Source organism: Catharus ustulatus, chromosome 4 (genome assembly GCF_009819885.2).
Source record: "Catharus ustulatus isolate bCatUst1 chromosome 4, bCatUst1.pri.v2, whole genome shotgun sequence".
NCBI classification, from domain to species: domain Eukaryota; kingdom Metazoa; phylum Chordata; class Aves; order Passeriformes; family Turdidae; genus Catharus; species Catharus ustulatus.
This window is the reverse complement of record NC_046224.1, coordinates 76,695,501-76,709,121: the sequence shown is the minus strand read 5'-3', so window position 1 is coordinate 76,709,121 and position 13,621 is coordinate 76,695,501. Positions and strand designations below refer to the sequence as shown.

General features: G+C 48.6%; 1 protein-coding gene across 2 annotated transcripts; it reads right to left on the bottom strand.

Annotated features, from left to right (window-relative positions):
- Positions 1 to 6,712: 6,712 nt before the first annotated feature.
- On the bottom strand, positions 6,713 to 11,125 carry LOC116994925 (serine/threonine-protein kinase pim-1-like). Of its 2 annotated transcripts, XM_033056910.1 has the most exons (7): positions 10,685 to 11,125; positions 10,338 to 10,559; positions 10,133 to 10,236; positions 9,990 to 10,040; positions 9,299 to 9,665; positions 8,735 to 8,911; positions 6,713 to 8,446 (listed from the first exon to the last, which is right to left on the bottom strand). In XM_033056910.1, exons 1-7 carry the CDS (start codon positions 10,920 to 10,922, stop codon positions 8,343 to 8,345), a joined length of 1,263 nt encoding a protein of 420 aa, XP_032912801.1. In that variant the 5' UTR covers positions 10,923 to 11,125; the 3' UTR covers positions 6,713 to 8,342. The 2 variants fall into 2 exon arrangements, with proteins under 2 accessions (XP_032912801.1, XP_032912800.1); XM_033056909.1 differs by lacking the exons at positions 6,713 to 8,446; positions 8,735 to 8,911 and having other exon boundaries at positions 8,928 to 9,665.
- Positions 11,126 to 13,621: the final 2,496 nt, after the last annotated feature.

Here is a 13,621-nt window from a genome sequence, read left to right as displayed (position 1 = left end):
ATTAATGTCCAGAAAATTCTTGAGAGATTATGTGAGAAATTCAATAGAATAAAAAGTTTGATCATCACTAAAAAGTGAATGAAATGGATTCCAAATCTGATGGACCTGTCATAGGCAAAAAGTTATTAACTTGATTTTTATAGCCTTTGCTGGTCCTTACTGTAACAGTGCCAAATGCATCTGGCTTGCCAAGTACTATTCTACAGGAATACAAAGAGGTAAAAAAGGTCTGTTTGATACTGCTTTCAAGTCTATTGAATTTATAGAAGTTCAAGTGAATTCAGTGTATGCTGAGCAACTCATTGTCTTCTAAATCTGTGCAAGATTATGTATGGCTGGTTTAATTTCTTACAATGAAGCGCCATCATTGTTAGTTTTAAAATAAGAATACTGAACAGTACATGCCAAATATTAAATTAATAATTATGCTAATGAATTTTCCTCATTTTTTTCTGGTTATGAATAGGCCAGAAAGAGATAAGGCAGTGTAAGATTTATGGTTGTACTCAATCATCTTAAAGGTCTTTTCCAACCTAGATGAGGAATCTATGATTCTATGGTTTCATTATATAAAATTACTGTTCACAATATTTTAATAATTCTTGAATTGTATGAAAACGGTCTTTTGTAAATATTTGCTACTAATTTTTTTTTCGTATTCTAGGATTAAATTCTGATCACAAACTTGTATAAGGTTTTGTGAACAACTAACTTTATCATTTTTAATTTCCTGTGGTCATAACCACATACCATTCTGTAATGCACTAAAATACCCCACTAATTGTTGATGTTTTTGTAAGGAACAAGAAATAATATTTTTGCTTTTCAGAGGGGCCATTCTGGTTTAATAGTATCTGTAAGAAAGCTTAAGATAATCTCCTCCCTGTCTTTGGCTTGTCATTTAATTTTCATGTATAGTAAAAAGACCAAAAAGAGAGAATTGTTGCAATTTGTAGTAAGTAAATTTTCCATGTTAAAATTCTGGTCTGTTTTGAGTAAACTAATTTATCCTTGCAATGTATCTACATTTTTTCTTGCCGTTGGTTCTAGTAAAACTTTTCATCCAGGAGTTGTAGAGAAATTTCTTTAAGGGAACTGTAGGAAAGCAATGACAGAACAAATGGCCATTATATTGGCAGAGTGTGTTGCTGTACAAATGTAAAGCAATATAAAACAAGGACATGTAACTCCACTAAGTCAAGAACCTCACCTGAAAACATGGAAAACATCCAAAACTTTCATTAAGCATGACATTTGTTGCCTGTGTTACCTGCCTCATGTTGTTTCATATCTTCTGGGAGCATATAGGGAGCATAAGTGAACTGGTATTATCCAAAATCTCATGACATTTGTGGACTGGGAAAAGAACATGATGAGCTTGTGCTTCCATTGACAGGAACTTGCTCACAATAAGGGTTGACCATAAGCAGATGGGGCTTGTTCATGTTTTTTTCTTAGCTTCAAAGCACCAATTCTCTGCTTTCAGGCTGTTTATCAAACAGAAGTCAGAATTATCAGAAGTTTCAGGCTTGTGAAAAGTTGTGAGGCCTGTTGCTATGCCAGTGGTGGTGGGAATCCCAGTGGGAAATTTTTAGGGACTTGGGAACAAAACTGACTATGAGAAGAGAGAAGGGTCTAATGGGTTGCAGAAAGGGACGTATCAGACACTTTGACAGACTGGCTAGGATTCCTGCTACATGAAAAATTCACAAACATTGTCTTCCAGGACTACAGAAAAATTGGGAAAACATTAATGAAATGCTGGAATAAGCAGAGGGTGATTGATATCCAGAGACTACTACTAAACCTCTTTGCAAAAGCAGCTGAAGTTTCCTTTGAAAGGACAGAAAAGAGCGGCTAACAACTGAAGTCTGGATTATTTACTGCCAATGATTTCCTTAATTTATCTTCACTGTGGGTTTTATTCATGCCCCAAGGTTCTAGGAGATTGGGACACCTCCTGGAAAAGAGACTGCTGGTACCTGGTGACTGAAGCAGTTTGAATGAAATTGAACTGATGAGTCCGGTAAAAATAAATTCTGACAAGATGAGCATAAATAAAAGCAAGTGCATTCATGCTGCTCATTCACAAATGGCAGGTTATTTGCAGATAGTCATGCCTGTAAGATGGATGACTCCAGAATTACTGATAACAGTAAAGCCAATATTCTGAAATCAGTCATGTTGATTTTCTTTATTCCTCCTCACACGTGTAAGATGGTTTTGAACACCTGATAGTTGGAGAATTGGGTTTAGCAGGGAAACATGGCAGAGAAGAAGAAGCATGTTAAACACCTTTAACTGAAACTGAAACTGAAACTGAAACTGAAACTGAAACTGAAACTGCTTGCAGGAATGTAATGAACACCTTAATGATGAATTAATTTCATATAAACCAGGAAATTGCCCTCTCTCCAACTCATAACTTCCTAAGCAGAGCTTCCTATGCCTCACTCATGCCTAAGGATTTTGGGGTGAGGCCAGCATAGAGGCGTCTCAGGGAATGCAGCAGATTTTTGCACAGTGTTTCTGTTGACATCAGCAGGAGAAGGACAAGCATTATCCACTCTAAGGTTTCTTTCAAAAGCTTTTCTCACTGTGTATCTTGGTCAGGACCACAATAAAAGGAGGAGTCTTTTAGAGTCATTTGTGTCTGTGTACTGTTCTGGAGTTGACCTCTGCCTTCCATCTGTCTGAACAACTTCCATTTCTGAACAACTTCTTACTGTTCTTCATTTTGCCATGGTGCTTCTGAAGTATTTGGTCTGCAATTGGAATTGAATTTGCATGTCCTGGATGTCTGTGCCAAAATAACTCTGTAATAGTATGTATTATTTCTTTACCATTTAAGATGGGTTTCTGGGAATTCCACGCATTTATAAGGCTCTCGGACTTCTTTTTGTCTATTTAGTAACATGCACAACTCAAAACTGAGGTTAGCAGTGCATGGATAATATGGAGTAGTCAAATGATGACTGATCATGACTAGGCAAAACACTGATCAGTGTAGCACAAAACGATTGAAAAGTGTAGGGAATACAGAGGAAAAGTAAATAAGTTAGTGGCACTATATGAAGGGTAAATGATCTCTGAGAGCACCATGGAAAAGGCTTGTTGTGTTTCACTGGAATAATTCAATACAACAAAATTTCACATACTCATCCTCTGCTGGTCCTTATGACAAAAGCATCCATCTTACTGGAAAGAGCACTGATAGATCCAAGTAGGACTGTTCACATAAGCAAGATTTTTCCACTAATCATCTTCTGTCCTTGCATAGTAATATTATACAGTCCTAAGCCTGAGTAAATGTCAGCTGATGATACTTTTGTGGCTCCTTTAGGTAAATATTTCATGATGATGTTCTAGATTCTGTTCCTTTTCTTGGAGGCTTCAGATGTTATATTTTTACTTTGCTTTGTTGCTGCTGCTAGCTCCTGTGGTCTCTTTTTAAAATTATGCTGAAAGAAAATAGTAATTCATTAAGAAAATTACCTGTAGAAGCAGACTTTGATGGCAACAACTGCAAAAAAGTGACATTCACAGGAAAAAGCACTTTGCAAGCTGACAGACTATTTCAATAAAGCCCACATAGCCTCTCAGTGAGTGAAATGATATGGTTTGTTTCCTTCTGTGTTTGCAGTGCTGAAGCATTTGGCCTACCTAATTTGAACCTTTAGATAATTAAGAATAGTTTTACATCATTAATGACTATATGCATGTTTAAGTGCTACTTTCTCTTTCAAAACTATTGGCAGTCTTTAATTGATTCAAGAACAGCAGAGTGCACTTTGCTGACATTTGACTAATCCACACAGGTGCAGTAGTATTCCAGGTAAACTACATCTTCAAAGCTATAAAGTTTGTGCTTGGACACATTAGCAATTGGTAACAATTGATGCCCCAGTTTTGATCTCCAGCACCTATGTTACAGGTATTTGGAAGGCAGGATTGCTCTTCTCTTTAATAATAGACCTTGGGATTTAGTATTAAAATATTTTTTTCTTCACTGAATTAGCAGCAATTAAGTAGAGATTTTTGATGGTGCTAACCAGCTGACTCTGAAAGGTATTTATTTGATTTATAACTAACTGTTGATAGGTCTATGATCAAGTGATGGTATTCTGTCTCAGGCACAGAGATATTTTTAAGGAATACATGGTATAAATAGAACCCTGAGTTTATTTGACAAATCTTTGGCGCCCATCTGCTGCTTCACTGTTGCTGGGTTAAGAAGTTGAGAGTGAAATGTTCAAGTATTTATGCTAGTTTAGTCTTCCTCATAAAACTTTAAGCTTCCTTAATTGTGACCAGTCTTTTGGGTTTTCTACTTCTTTCCCCTTGTAGAACACTAATAGAAAAATCCAGGCTTCTATTCTTTCCATTTTTTCCTCAAAGGTATCAGAGAAATTAAGTAGACTCAGCTCAGCTGAAACCACTGGAATTACTGCCACAACTCTTTTTAGGCATTGTGGACCTCATCCCACAGACTCACCTTCCTCAGTAATTCTGTGCTATGCAATACATCACTGGTGTTTTACACTACCAGTTTCTTATTAACATCCAATGTAAGAGTGATTCACACTTGGAGAACTTCTCCTTTTCTTTGCAACATAATTATTATATTATTAACAAACACAAGTCACATGACATCAGCTATATATGAACTTGAGTGCTAATTTCCCACGTGAAAAAATAGACTAGTTCTATGTAGTTTTTGTCAACTATTCTCTGAGCTACTTGGGAGCATTCTGGGCATGAAGCAGCTGTACATAATCTGCTGTTCCTTCCATGTATCAGGAGAAATCAGATGTTATTCCAGAATATCCAGAAGAAAGTATTGAGGTCCAATATTAGACTGCAGTTGTGAACATTTTCCTATGGAACTCTGAAAAATAGGGTATGCCCCTTACAATCTTGGTGTGCCTCAGGGATAAGAATAGTGCAAGTGGAATCATCAAACCAAAAGACATACCCTCCCAAGACTCTTCATACTTCCTGGGGAGGCTCCTTTCCCTCATAACCAGCTAATGAGAAGCTAGCTCTCAAGTGGGTCACTTCACTAACTCCCATACCATGGACAGTTCCAAACTAGATCAGACACCGAGTGAGAGATTTAATTTGTTTAGTAATTCATTTTATGAGGCTCTGAAGAAAACGAGTACATTAAAATTGGTTTTAGAAAACAAACAAAAAAAAAACCCCTCAGTATTATCACAAAGCTAATTTTGCTAAAAGTCAAAGCGTAACAAAATTCAGACAGGATTAAGCATGAAAAAGTGCTACGTCGTTTTAAAATTATTTGGAATAACACAGAAAAAAACCACAGATTATTTCTCTTGTTCTTACAAAAAACAGAACCACTTCTGTGAGCATCAGACTTGAAACATTTTTAGAGTATCAGATATCATCAAATGGATGGGAATGCTTTACTAGCATTTGCAAGTAGATGTTGTGCTTTCCTCACAAAATCTTCTCAGATGTTGTACTTCAAGCCCTCTCTGGATATTCGATTCTGTGAACAGGTGGTGAAATTCAGATTGGTTGTTTTTCCTTCACCTGCTATTGAAGAGTTCATTGATGCTTCTGCAGTCTGGTGGGATTTATGTTTGAGTACATCCTGAGCCTGAGCTCCAGCCCAAAGCTGTTCTGTAGATTCAATGTGCATCCATGATCCTTGGGCATAGCCCTGTGCTCACAGCAGACCTTAGGAGACCTCAGAGGTCCAGAATAGGCATACGCTACGAGCGCTAAATGAAAATGTTCGGAGTGCAGAGTCTGGACAGGTCTATTCCAGTTTGGTAGCAGCACTGGATGGTCAATGTTGGGCTCCATCATCCATCAGCATAGAGATGATAAAGCACTCAAATGCAAGGTATACTTGTGCCAACAGAGGGGACAAACCAGGCACAACTAAGAATGTTGCTGTCCTTTATTACTCAGTCTGAATACTATTACTCAGTTACAGGCCCTGCTGAGCCTCTGGATGCAGACTAAATATTGATACCTTAAAGACTTAGAAATAAAACAACCCACTTTGCAGACAATATTTCTGTAGGAGACAATATAAAAGCTGGTCTTCATTGGGGGCCACGAAGGGGCAGATATGGAAAATGCATACACCCCCGCATGGGGTAAATACAGTTTTATATTTAGAAAATTAGCATAATTGACAAAAATCCCAATTAGAGACATAAACAGTGACGTAACTCCCTCTTTTGGTTCCACCTCTCAGTGTAGCCTCCATTTAGATAGCAAATAAACCGTGCTTGTAAAACGTTTCTCAAAGAGCTGGCTTCAAACTAGGCTCCCAGGAAGAATCAAGATAGGATAGGCACCTTGGACGCACCAGCTTGGAGCCTCTGGTATGTGTTTTGTCTTTCTACCCATCAGGGTAGGGACAAGCACTTTGGCCAGCTAGGAACTATAGAACTCAACAACAATAGAGCTAAGAATATATATGTAGGAAATATAAAAAATAGAATGAAATACATATTAGTATAAAATATATATTAAAATATATATAAAAAATATAAACACAAAAATCATTCTGGCATCAATATGGTTGTTGTGGTAGCAAGCTCAGCTGCTCAAGTGTGTAGACAGCACGTGGCTTCACTACCCCTTCACAGGCAGCATGCAACAGACATGTTTCTACTTCCAGAGTTAACAAGGCCCAGATCTTCATAGAATCATAGAATTAAAGACTTTCAAAGGATACACCTTGGGGCAGCACAAGAGCCTGGTCGTGGCTCTAGCCAAGATGGACGTAAGATGGACGACCCGTCACAGGTTTTCACATGTTGGTAAGTTTTGGTTCATTGCCATTTTCGGGGTTAATTGTCCTATTACAACTTCAGGTTATGATGTTCCCTCCTCCCAGATTGCTTTCTTCAGTTCGCCCTTGGTTACACTTTTGGGCCGGAAGCTGCCAAGGGTGTCCTTGGTTCTCAGGCTGGAAAAGGACTGTTTTGTCCTACAAAACTGTGAAGAGATCTTTAGATGAAGTCCAGAGTTACACAGAAAGGCAGTACAAAACTTGAAAAATATGAAAAGTAAAACTGAAGGCATCAAAGGGAGGGATGAGTGTTGAAGGCAAAGGCAAAGAGGGCATGAAACACCCGTACCATGTCTCTGTCCCTGTTTGTCAAGTGATCATCCACATCCTGCGAGGGGATGATGTTATTTCTCCAATGTTTTTTCTCATTAAGGTGTTTCAAAACACTCTTTTGACTCTTTTGATTGTGCCCCCCCTCTTTTTATTTCTGGCCGCCTGCATCTCCAGTTGAGCTTTCACCACACCAGCTTTCCCCCCACAGTGGCAAGTGGCAAGAAGCATCTGTGTGTTCTTCTCCTGACCTGGATTCCTCGGGGCACACAGCTTCCTTTTCCATGCTCTTTTCCAGAGAAGTCGCCTGTTTAGGCACGGCAGCCTTGTGCCTCGCCTGCTTGGCTTCCGACATGTGGGAAAGGCCGGCTCGTGTGCCCTCAGGAGGTGATGTTTCAAAAGAGAGCAGCACTGATGGAGCCCAGCACTTTCCCATACATTTTCCCTGAGGACCTTGCAGACTGAAGCCTTCTCTCCTCAGGGCCTGAGGTGAGGTTTTGCTGGCCCTTTTACTCTTGTCAGAGGTGTGAACCTCAAAGGATTTGTTGTCGCTGTGGCCGGGACGGCCGCCAATCCCCACTTGGCTCAGGGCACGTGGGGCTCAGGCAGTGGCCTGCCTCTGGTGGGGGCTGAGCTGGTGAGTCCTGGGCTGGGGGGGAGCTCCCCCCTTACTGTGAGGAGGCTCCCTGGGGAGGAAGAAGGGTCTGCCATGAGCCACGAGGCCTGGCCTGCATTTGCCTGCAGTCGCCGCCGATTTGAGGGAAAGAAAGAGGAAGAGGTCATCAGGGCTCAGTGCAAAATGACCTTTTGGTGCTTCTGGTTCTTCTCCCAGCTTTGGTAGCAGAGCAACGTCTCTGTCCCTGCCACCTCCTGGCCCTTGGAATGCACACAGAGCCCTCCCTTGTTTCACTTCAGGAGACACCCAAGTGGCCGCATCAGCTTGAAAGGACAGCTGTTGTTTCACTGTTGCATTCTTTGGCTTGTTAAAGCCCTTCCTACCTGCACTACAGCCCGTGCCCGAAGACACAAAGGCACCATGCTTGAGGAAAGGTGTCGAAAGCTTGAAGAAGGCTGAAGGGAGCACTTGGACTACCCCTTTTCCCAAGAGGTTTCTTTAGCTGAAGCTGCTGACAAGGACCAGACTTGACACCCTGCAATGGGTTTGTGGTTGTTTTATTATTTGGGTCCTGCGTGGGACGTGGTAACTGGGTGCTGCAGAGGATCCGGCAAGGCATCAAAAATGCCCGCCCCGCACCCAAGGGTGGCACAAGATGTCCTCCAGCTCCGGCCTGTCCGCAGGGTGCTTGGCCAAACACCAGCGGATCAGATCTTCACACGCTGGGGAGAGAAGGCAGAAAGCGCCGGTCAGTGGCAGAAGGCTCCTGCCCAGCTGCCCCCAGCGCCCGTGGGACACGAACCACTCTGCCCCGTGAGAGTGGGAGAGCGGCACAGCAGGACACGGCCACCTCCTTCAGCCACGCGTGCTGCACTGAGCCCGTCGGCACAGGCCACCTCCTGCGGCCGGCCCTTGAGGGCACATCGACGTCCCGCCGAGCTGCGTGAGGGCCACGCCGGGCTGCACGCTGCCATCTGCCGAAGCCTGCCTTCTTGGGGCTGGATACCAACCTGGAGAGACCTGGTGCCCAAAGAAGAGCTGCCCCGACACGATGTCACGGTCGTTCCAGAAGGGGAGGCTCCCGCAGACCATGACGTACAGCAACACACCCAGGGACCAGATGGTTGCCGAATGGCCGTAGTAGCAGCCAAAGGCGATCCACTCGGGTGGGCTGTACACGTGTGTTCCTAGGGGAGACAGGCGGTGATGTCCAGGCGCAGCCGCTGCCTTGCAGAGTCTGGCGCCAGCCTCCTGCCTGAGGCAGGGGCCACGCCGGCAGCCTCAACTTCCCCCGCAGGCCACCCCACCTCCCCCAGACAACTGGCCAAAGCCAAGAAACCATCCTGCAAGGCAAACAAGGCCAGCGGAGCAGCCCACGGCCTTGCGGGCCGGGGCCCGGCTTTTGCAGCCCCCTCTGTCTGGGCAGGGCCGGCAGCCGGCTCTGGGCACGGCATCTGCCCTGTGCCAAATGCACGGCAGCCGGCAGCCGGCTGAAGGCCGCGCCCCGCAGCCTAGGAGGGAATGGGGCCGTGCAGTGCCTGGCACTGGGAGCAGGGCCCGGGCTCTGGGCTCACCGGCAAATTGTGTGTAGGGCCGCTCCTGGAGGAAGGTGCCGCAACCGAAGTCGATGAGCTTCAGGTCGCCACTCTCCGGGTCCACGAGGAGGTTCTGCGGCTTGATGTCACGGTGCAGGACGCCGCAGGCAGTGCAGTGCCGCACGGCCTCCAGCACCTGGCGGAAAAGCCAGCGCGCCATCTCCTCGCACAGGAACTCCTGCTCCAGCAGCAACTGCAGGAGATCCCGCGATGCCTCCGGACGCTCCATGACCAGCAGGAAGCTGTCAGGCAGCTCAAACCAGTCGAGGAGCTGGATGACGTAGTGGCAACCAGAGCCCACCTTCTCCATCAGCACGATCTCCATGGGAACACGGGTGCCGTCGGGCTGTGAGGAGAAGACAATGCCTCCAGCAGGCCTGATGCTGCCCTCTGGCTGCGCTGCCCCCTCCCTGCCTGGGATGGCCCAGTGCCCGCCCCCGGGCAGCCCCCCTGCTGCTTGGGCTTCCTGCCAAGCCCCAGGGGATGCCTGGGAGGTGCCCCCTGCCCGGCCCCACCACCGGTCTCTGGCATCGCCAGGCCCGCCATGCCCCGGCTGGCACGCTGAGCCCACGCCCGCTCCCCCCGCCATCCCCCGCCTGCCACTGCCGAAGCTCCGGCCTTATCCCTGCCCGCCCCGCCCCGCTCTGTCCCGCTGGCCCCGCTCACGCACCAGCTCGTCCCACTGCAGGACGCTCTCCCGGGCCACGCGTTTGATGGCCACCTGCAAGCCATGGAGAGAGGAGGGTTGAGCTCAAGCCCGGCCCCTCCCCGCCCCTGCCCCTCCTGCCACGCCCGGCCGTCGCAGCCACTCACCGGGCTCCTGTCGGAGAGGCGGATGCCCGAGAAAACGGTGCCGAAGCCGCCGCTGCCCAGCTGCGGGCCCAGCTGGTACAGCTCCTGCAGCTGCTTCTTTTGCCCTGCGGCCAAGAGCCAGCCATCAGCCTTGCGCCCAGGGCCCCCCCTCCCAAGTGCCCGCCAGTCAGGCGGGCCGAGCCGCCGCGGGCCACCCTGCTCTCACCTGCTTCCTGCTGCGCGCCGGGCAGCGGCCGCCGCCTGGCAGCCGTCGGGCTGGACAGCGGCACAGCTGGGGCAGGGCAGGGCCCAGAGGTGGCTGCAGGAGCCGCTGAGCAGCGGAGCAGGGCGGCACCGTCGCTGTCCCCGGCGTCGTGGGCTGTCCTCTGCTGCTGGGGACGGCCGGGGCTACAGCCCGAGGCTTCGCCCAGGGGGATCCCAGGAGCAGCTGCAAAGCAGACAGGGGTTTTTGAAGCAGCGGAGACCAGGCTGCTCTCAGGGGCCCTGGCCTGGCCTGGGGATTCCCCTCAAGAGCCCCGGGGGTGCCTCCGACAGCTCCTGGGAAGATCTCACCTGCTATTAGAGAGCCCTTTGTGGTGGTCGAGGGCTCTCTTGGGGCAGCTTCCTGCAGATGGAGGAACCCCCTTGGTGTCTCGAGGGTCATCTCCACCTCCAGGCTTGGGCTGTTGCCAGCTGCCACACCTGGCACAGCGTCCTGGCAGCAGTGGGCCGGCAACTGCTGGCTCCAGGACGCTTGCTGCTCCACCAGCTGCTCCTCACAAGGCTCCCCTGCCTCGGGCTGGGCTCCCATTTGGACTTGTGGGCTTTCCCTGGCCACGTCAACAGTCAGGGCTGCGCCCGTGAGTCCAAGGGAGCTGGGAGACCTGTCCCCGGGCTCTGCCCCTTCCACAGGCTGACAGGTCTCCCTGTGCCTCTGCAAGGGATGGAGGCTGTCAGAGATAGCAGAGGCTGCTGACAGGATGGAGGGTCTCTGACAGCCTGAGGCCCCTGCATGGATGGCGGGTCTCCGCTGCTGTGCCATCCTTGCAAGGGCTGAGGCTCTCGCAGGCGTGGAGCTGAGGCCTCTCAAAGGGATGGGGGCCTTCCTGAGGGAGCCGGATGAGCCACAGCGGGCCCAGGTGGCCTCGCTTTACCAGCTCTTCCAGTTCCCTCCACAAGGCCTGCCACATCCCAGAGTAGAGCGGCGCACGTGCCCCATTGCGATCCCTAGAGCAGCAGCATCAGATCCTGCAGCTCCTGGGCCACAACCACCAAGGGGCCGCAGCTGCAGGGGCTGCCCAGGGGGCTCGCGGGAGCACGTGGCCGCTTGCGAGGGGCGGCCCGAGGCCTGGAGGACCCGGGAGCCACAGGGGCTCCTGGCTTCCTCCGGGAGCCTCTGGGCCAGACTGGGGGGCGCTTGATGCGCTTCGGCGTCCGTGTCTACCGCCTCCATGGTTGCCAGTGGCCAAGGGCCCAGCAGACAGCCACGGTGGCCAGCAGCAGGACAAGCGCAATCATCAGGACGTCACCGTCACTCATGGCTCCGGCGCGTCCCATCTCGACTGCACTGGCAGCTGTGGCTGCTGGCCCGGCTTTTCTAGCACCAGCACACTGATGTCACAGTGCTGCGGCCAGGACATCACAGCCCCACCTCACGCCAGCGCTCAGCCCCTTTGTGCCGTCACAGCCCCGCCCTGCCCCAGGGATCAGCGGAACCGGCTCATGGCTGAAGATGCACGTGGTCAGAGAAAGCCTGGAAGCAAGGAGCCTGGAAGTAAGACTGGGAGCTCAGCCCGCGTCATTTAGGATACTGCTGGGAATCCAGAAAGCAGCCTGTTCTCAGGATTCTCAAGGACAAGAAAGGATAACAGTGATTAAACACCTGCTGGAGACGTGATGTTTCTCATAAAAGCATGTTTTCAAGAGATGTTGCCTTCCTCAAACCAATCAGATCATGTTTATCCTCGCTCCATGAACCATTGTATAAAAAGTGTAGTGTTTCTTTCAATAAAGGGCTTTTTCCCTCTCCGTTACACGAAGGAACTTATTGTTGCATTCCTCACGCCACTCAGCGTAGCCCCAAAATGCGAACAAGCCTGTTGGCAAGTGAATCGTTCCCTGGAGCAAGTGGCATTATCAGGAGGAGTGCTGCTGCCAGCAGTGTCCGAGCCCACGGCTCCCAGGACACTGCAGCGTTCCCAACTGGAAACACCCCAGCACTCTGTGCCTGAGCAGATCCTGCAGAGACAAAGGCAGTTGAAGTTTCTCTGTCTCTGGGGAGCTCTCCTGAGCTGGCTGTCGAGGGCAGAGGAGAGATTTTTGTTAGAGCTTCACTGACCTCTGCAGTGCCTCTGCTCTAAATACATCAGGACTTTCGCTAAGGAGCACTCACTGGTGCCTCCACTGCTCTGGTTTTGTCTGCCAGAAGGTTTCTTTCTTCCCAAGAGCTGGCACGTGTTGTGTTTGCGTGGGAATGCTGTGCATCAAACATAGGGGTTGCTTTGCTTTCTGCTGAGCAGGGCTTGCTCTCTTCAAGGGCCTTGCAGTGTCCCTTGGTACAAGTGCAATGTTTTCCACTGGGAAGGTGGAGCCTCGGAGAGGCTGCCTGCAACAGAGGCTGGACAGCGTTAAAGGAATCAAGTTGGTCTTTATTCAAAGGCCTTCAAAGGATACACCTTGGGGCAGCACAAGAGCCTGGTCGTGGCTCTAGCCAAGATGGACGTAAGATGGACGACCCGTCACAGGTTTTCACACTGTTGGTAAGTTTTGGTTCATTGCCATTTTCGGGGTTAATTGTCCTATTACAACTTCAGGTTATGATGTTCCCTCCTCCCAGATTGCTTTCTTCAGTTCGCCCTTGGTTACACTTTTGGGCCGGAAGCTGCCAAGGGTGTCCTTGGTTCTCAGGCTGGAAAAGGACTGTTTTGTCCTACAAAACTGTGAAGAGATCTTTAGATGAAGTCCAGAGTTACACAGAAAGGCAGTACAAAACTTGAAAAATATGAAAAGTAAAACTGAAGGCATCAAAGGGAGGGATGAGTGTTGAAGGCAAAGGCAAAGAGGGCATGAAACACCCGTACCATGTCTCTGTCCCTGTTTGTCAAGTGATCATCCACATCCTGCGAGGGGATGATGTTATTTCTCCAATGTTTTTTCTCATTAAGGTGTTTCAAAACACTCTTTTGACTCTTTTGATTGTGCCCCCCCTCTTTTTATTTCTGGCCGCCTGCATCTCCAGTTGAGCTTTCACCACACCAGCTTTCCCCCCACAGTGGCAAGTGGCAAGAAGCATCTGTGTGTTCTTCTCCTGACCTGGATTCCTCGGGGCACACAGCTTCCTTTTCCATGCTCTTTTCCAGAGAAGTCGCCTGTTTAGGCACGGCAGCCTTGTGCCTCGCCTGCTTGGCTTCCGACATGTGGGAAAGGCCGGCTCGTGTGCCCTCAGGAGGTGATGTTTCAAAAGAGAGCAGCACTGATGGAGCCCAGCACTTTCCCATACATTTTCCCTGA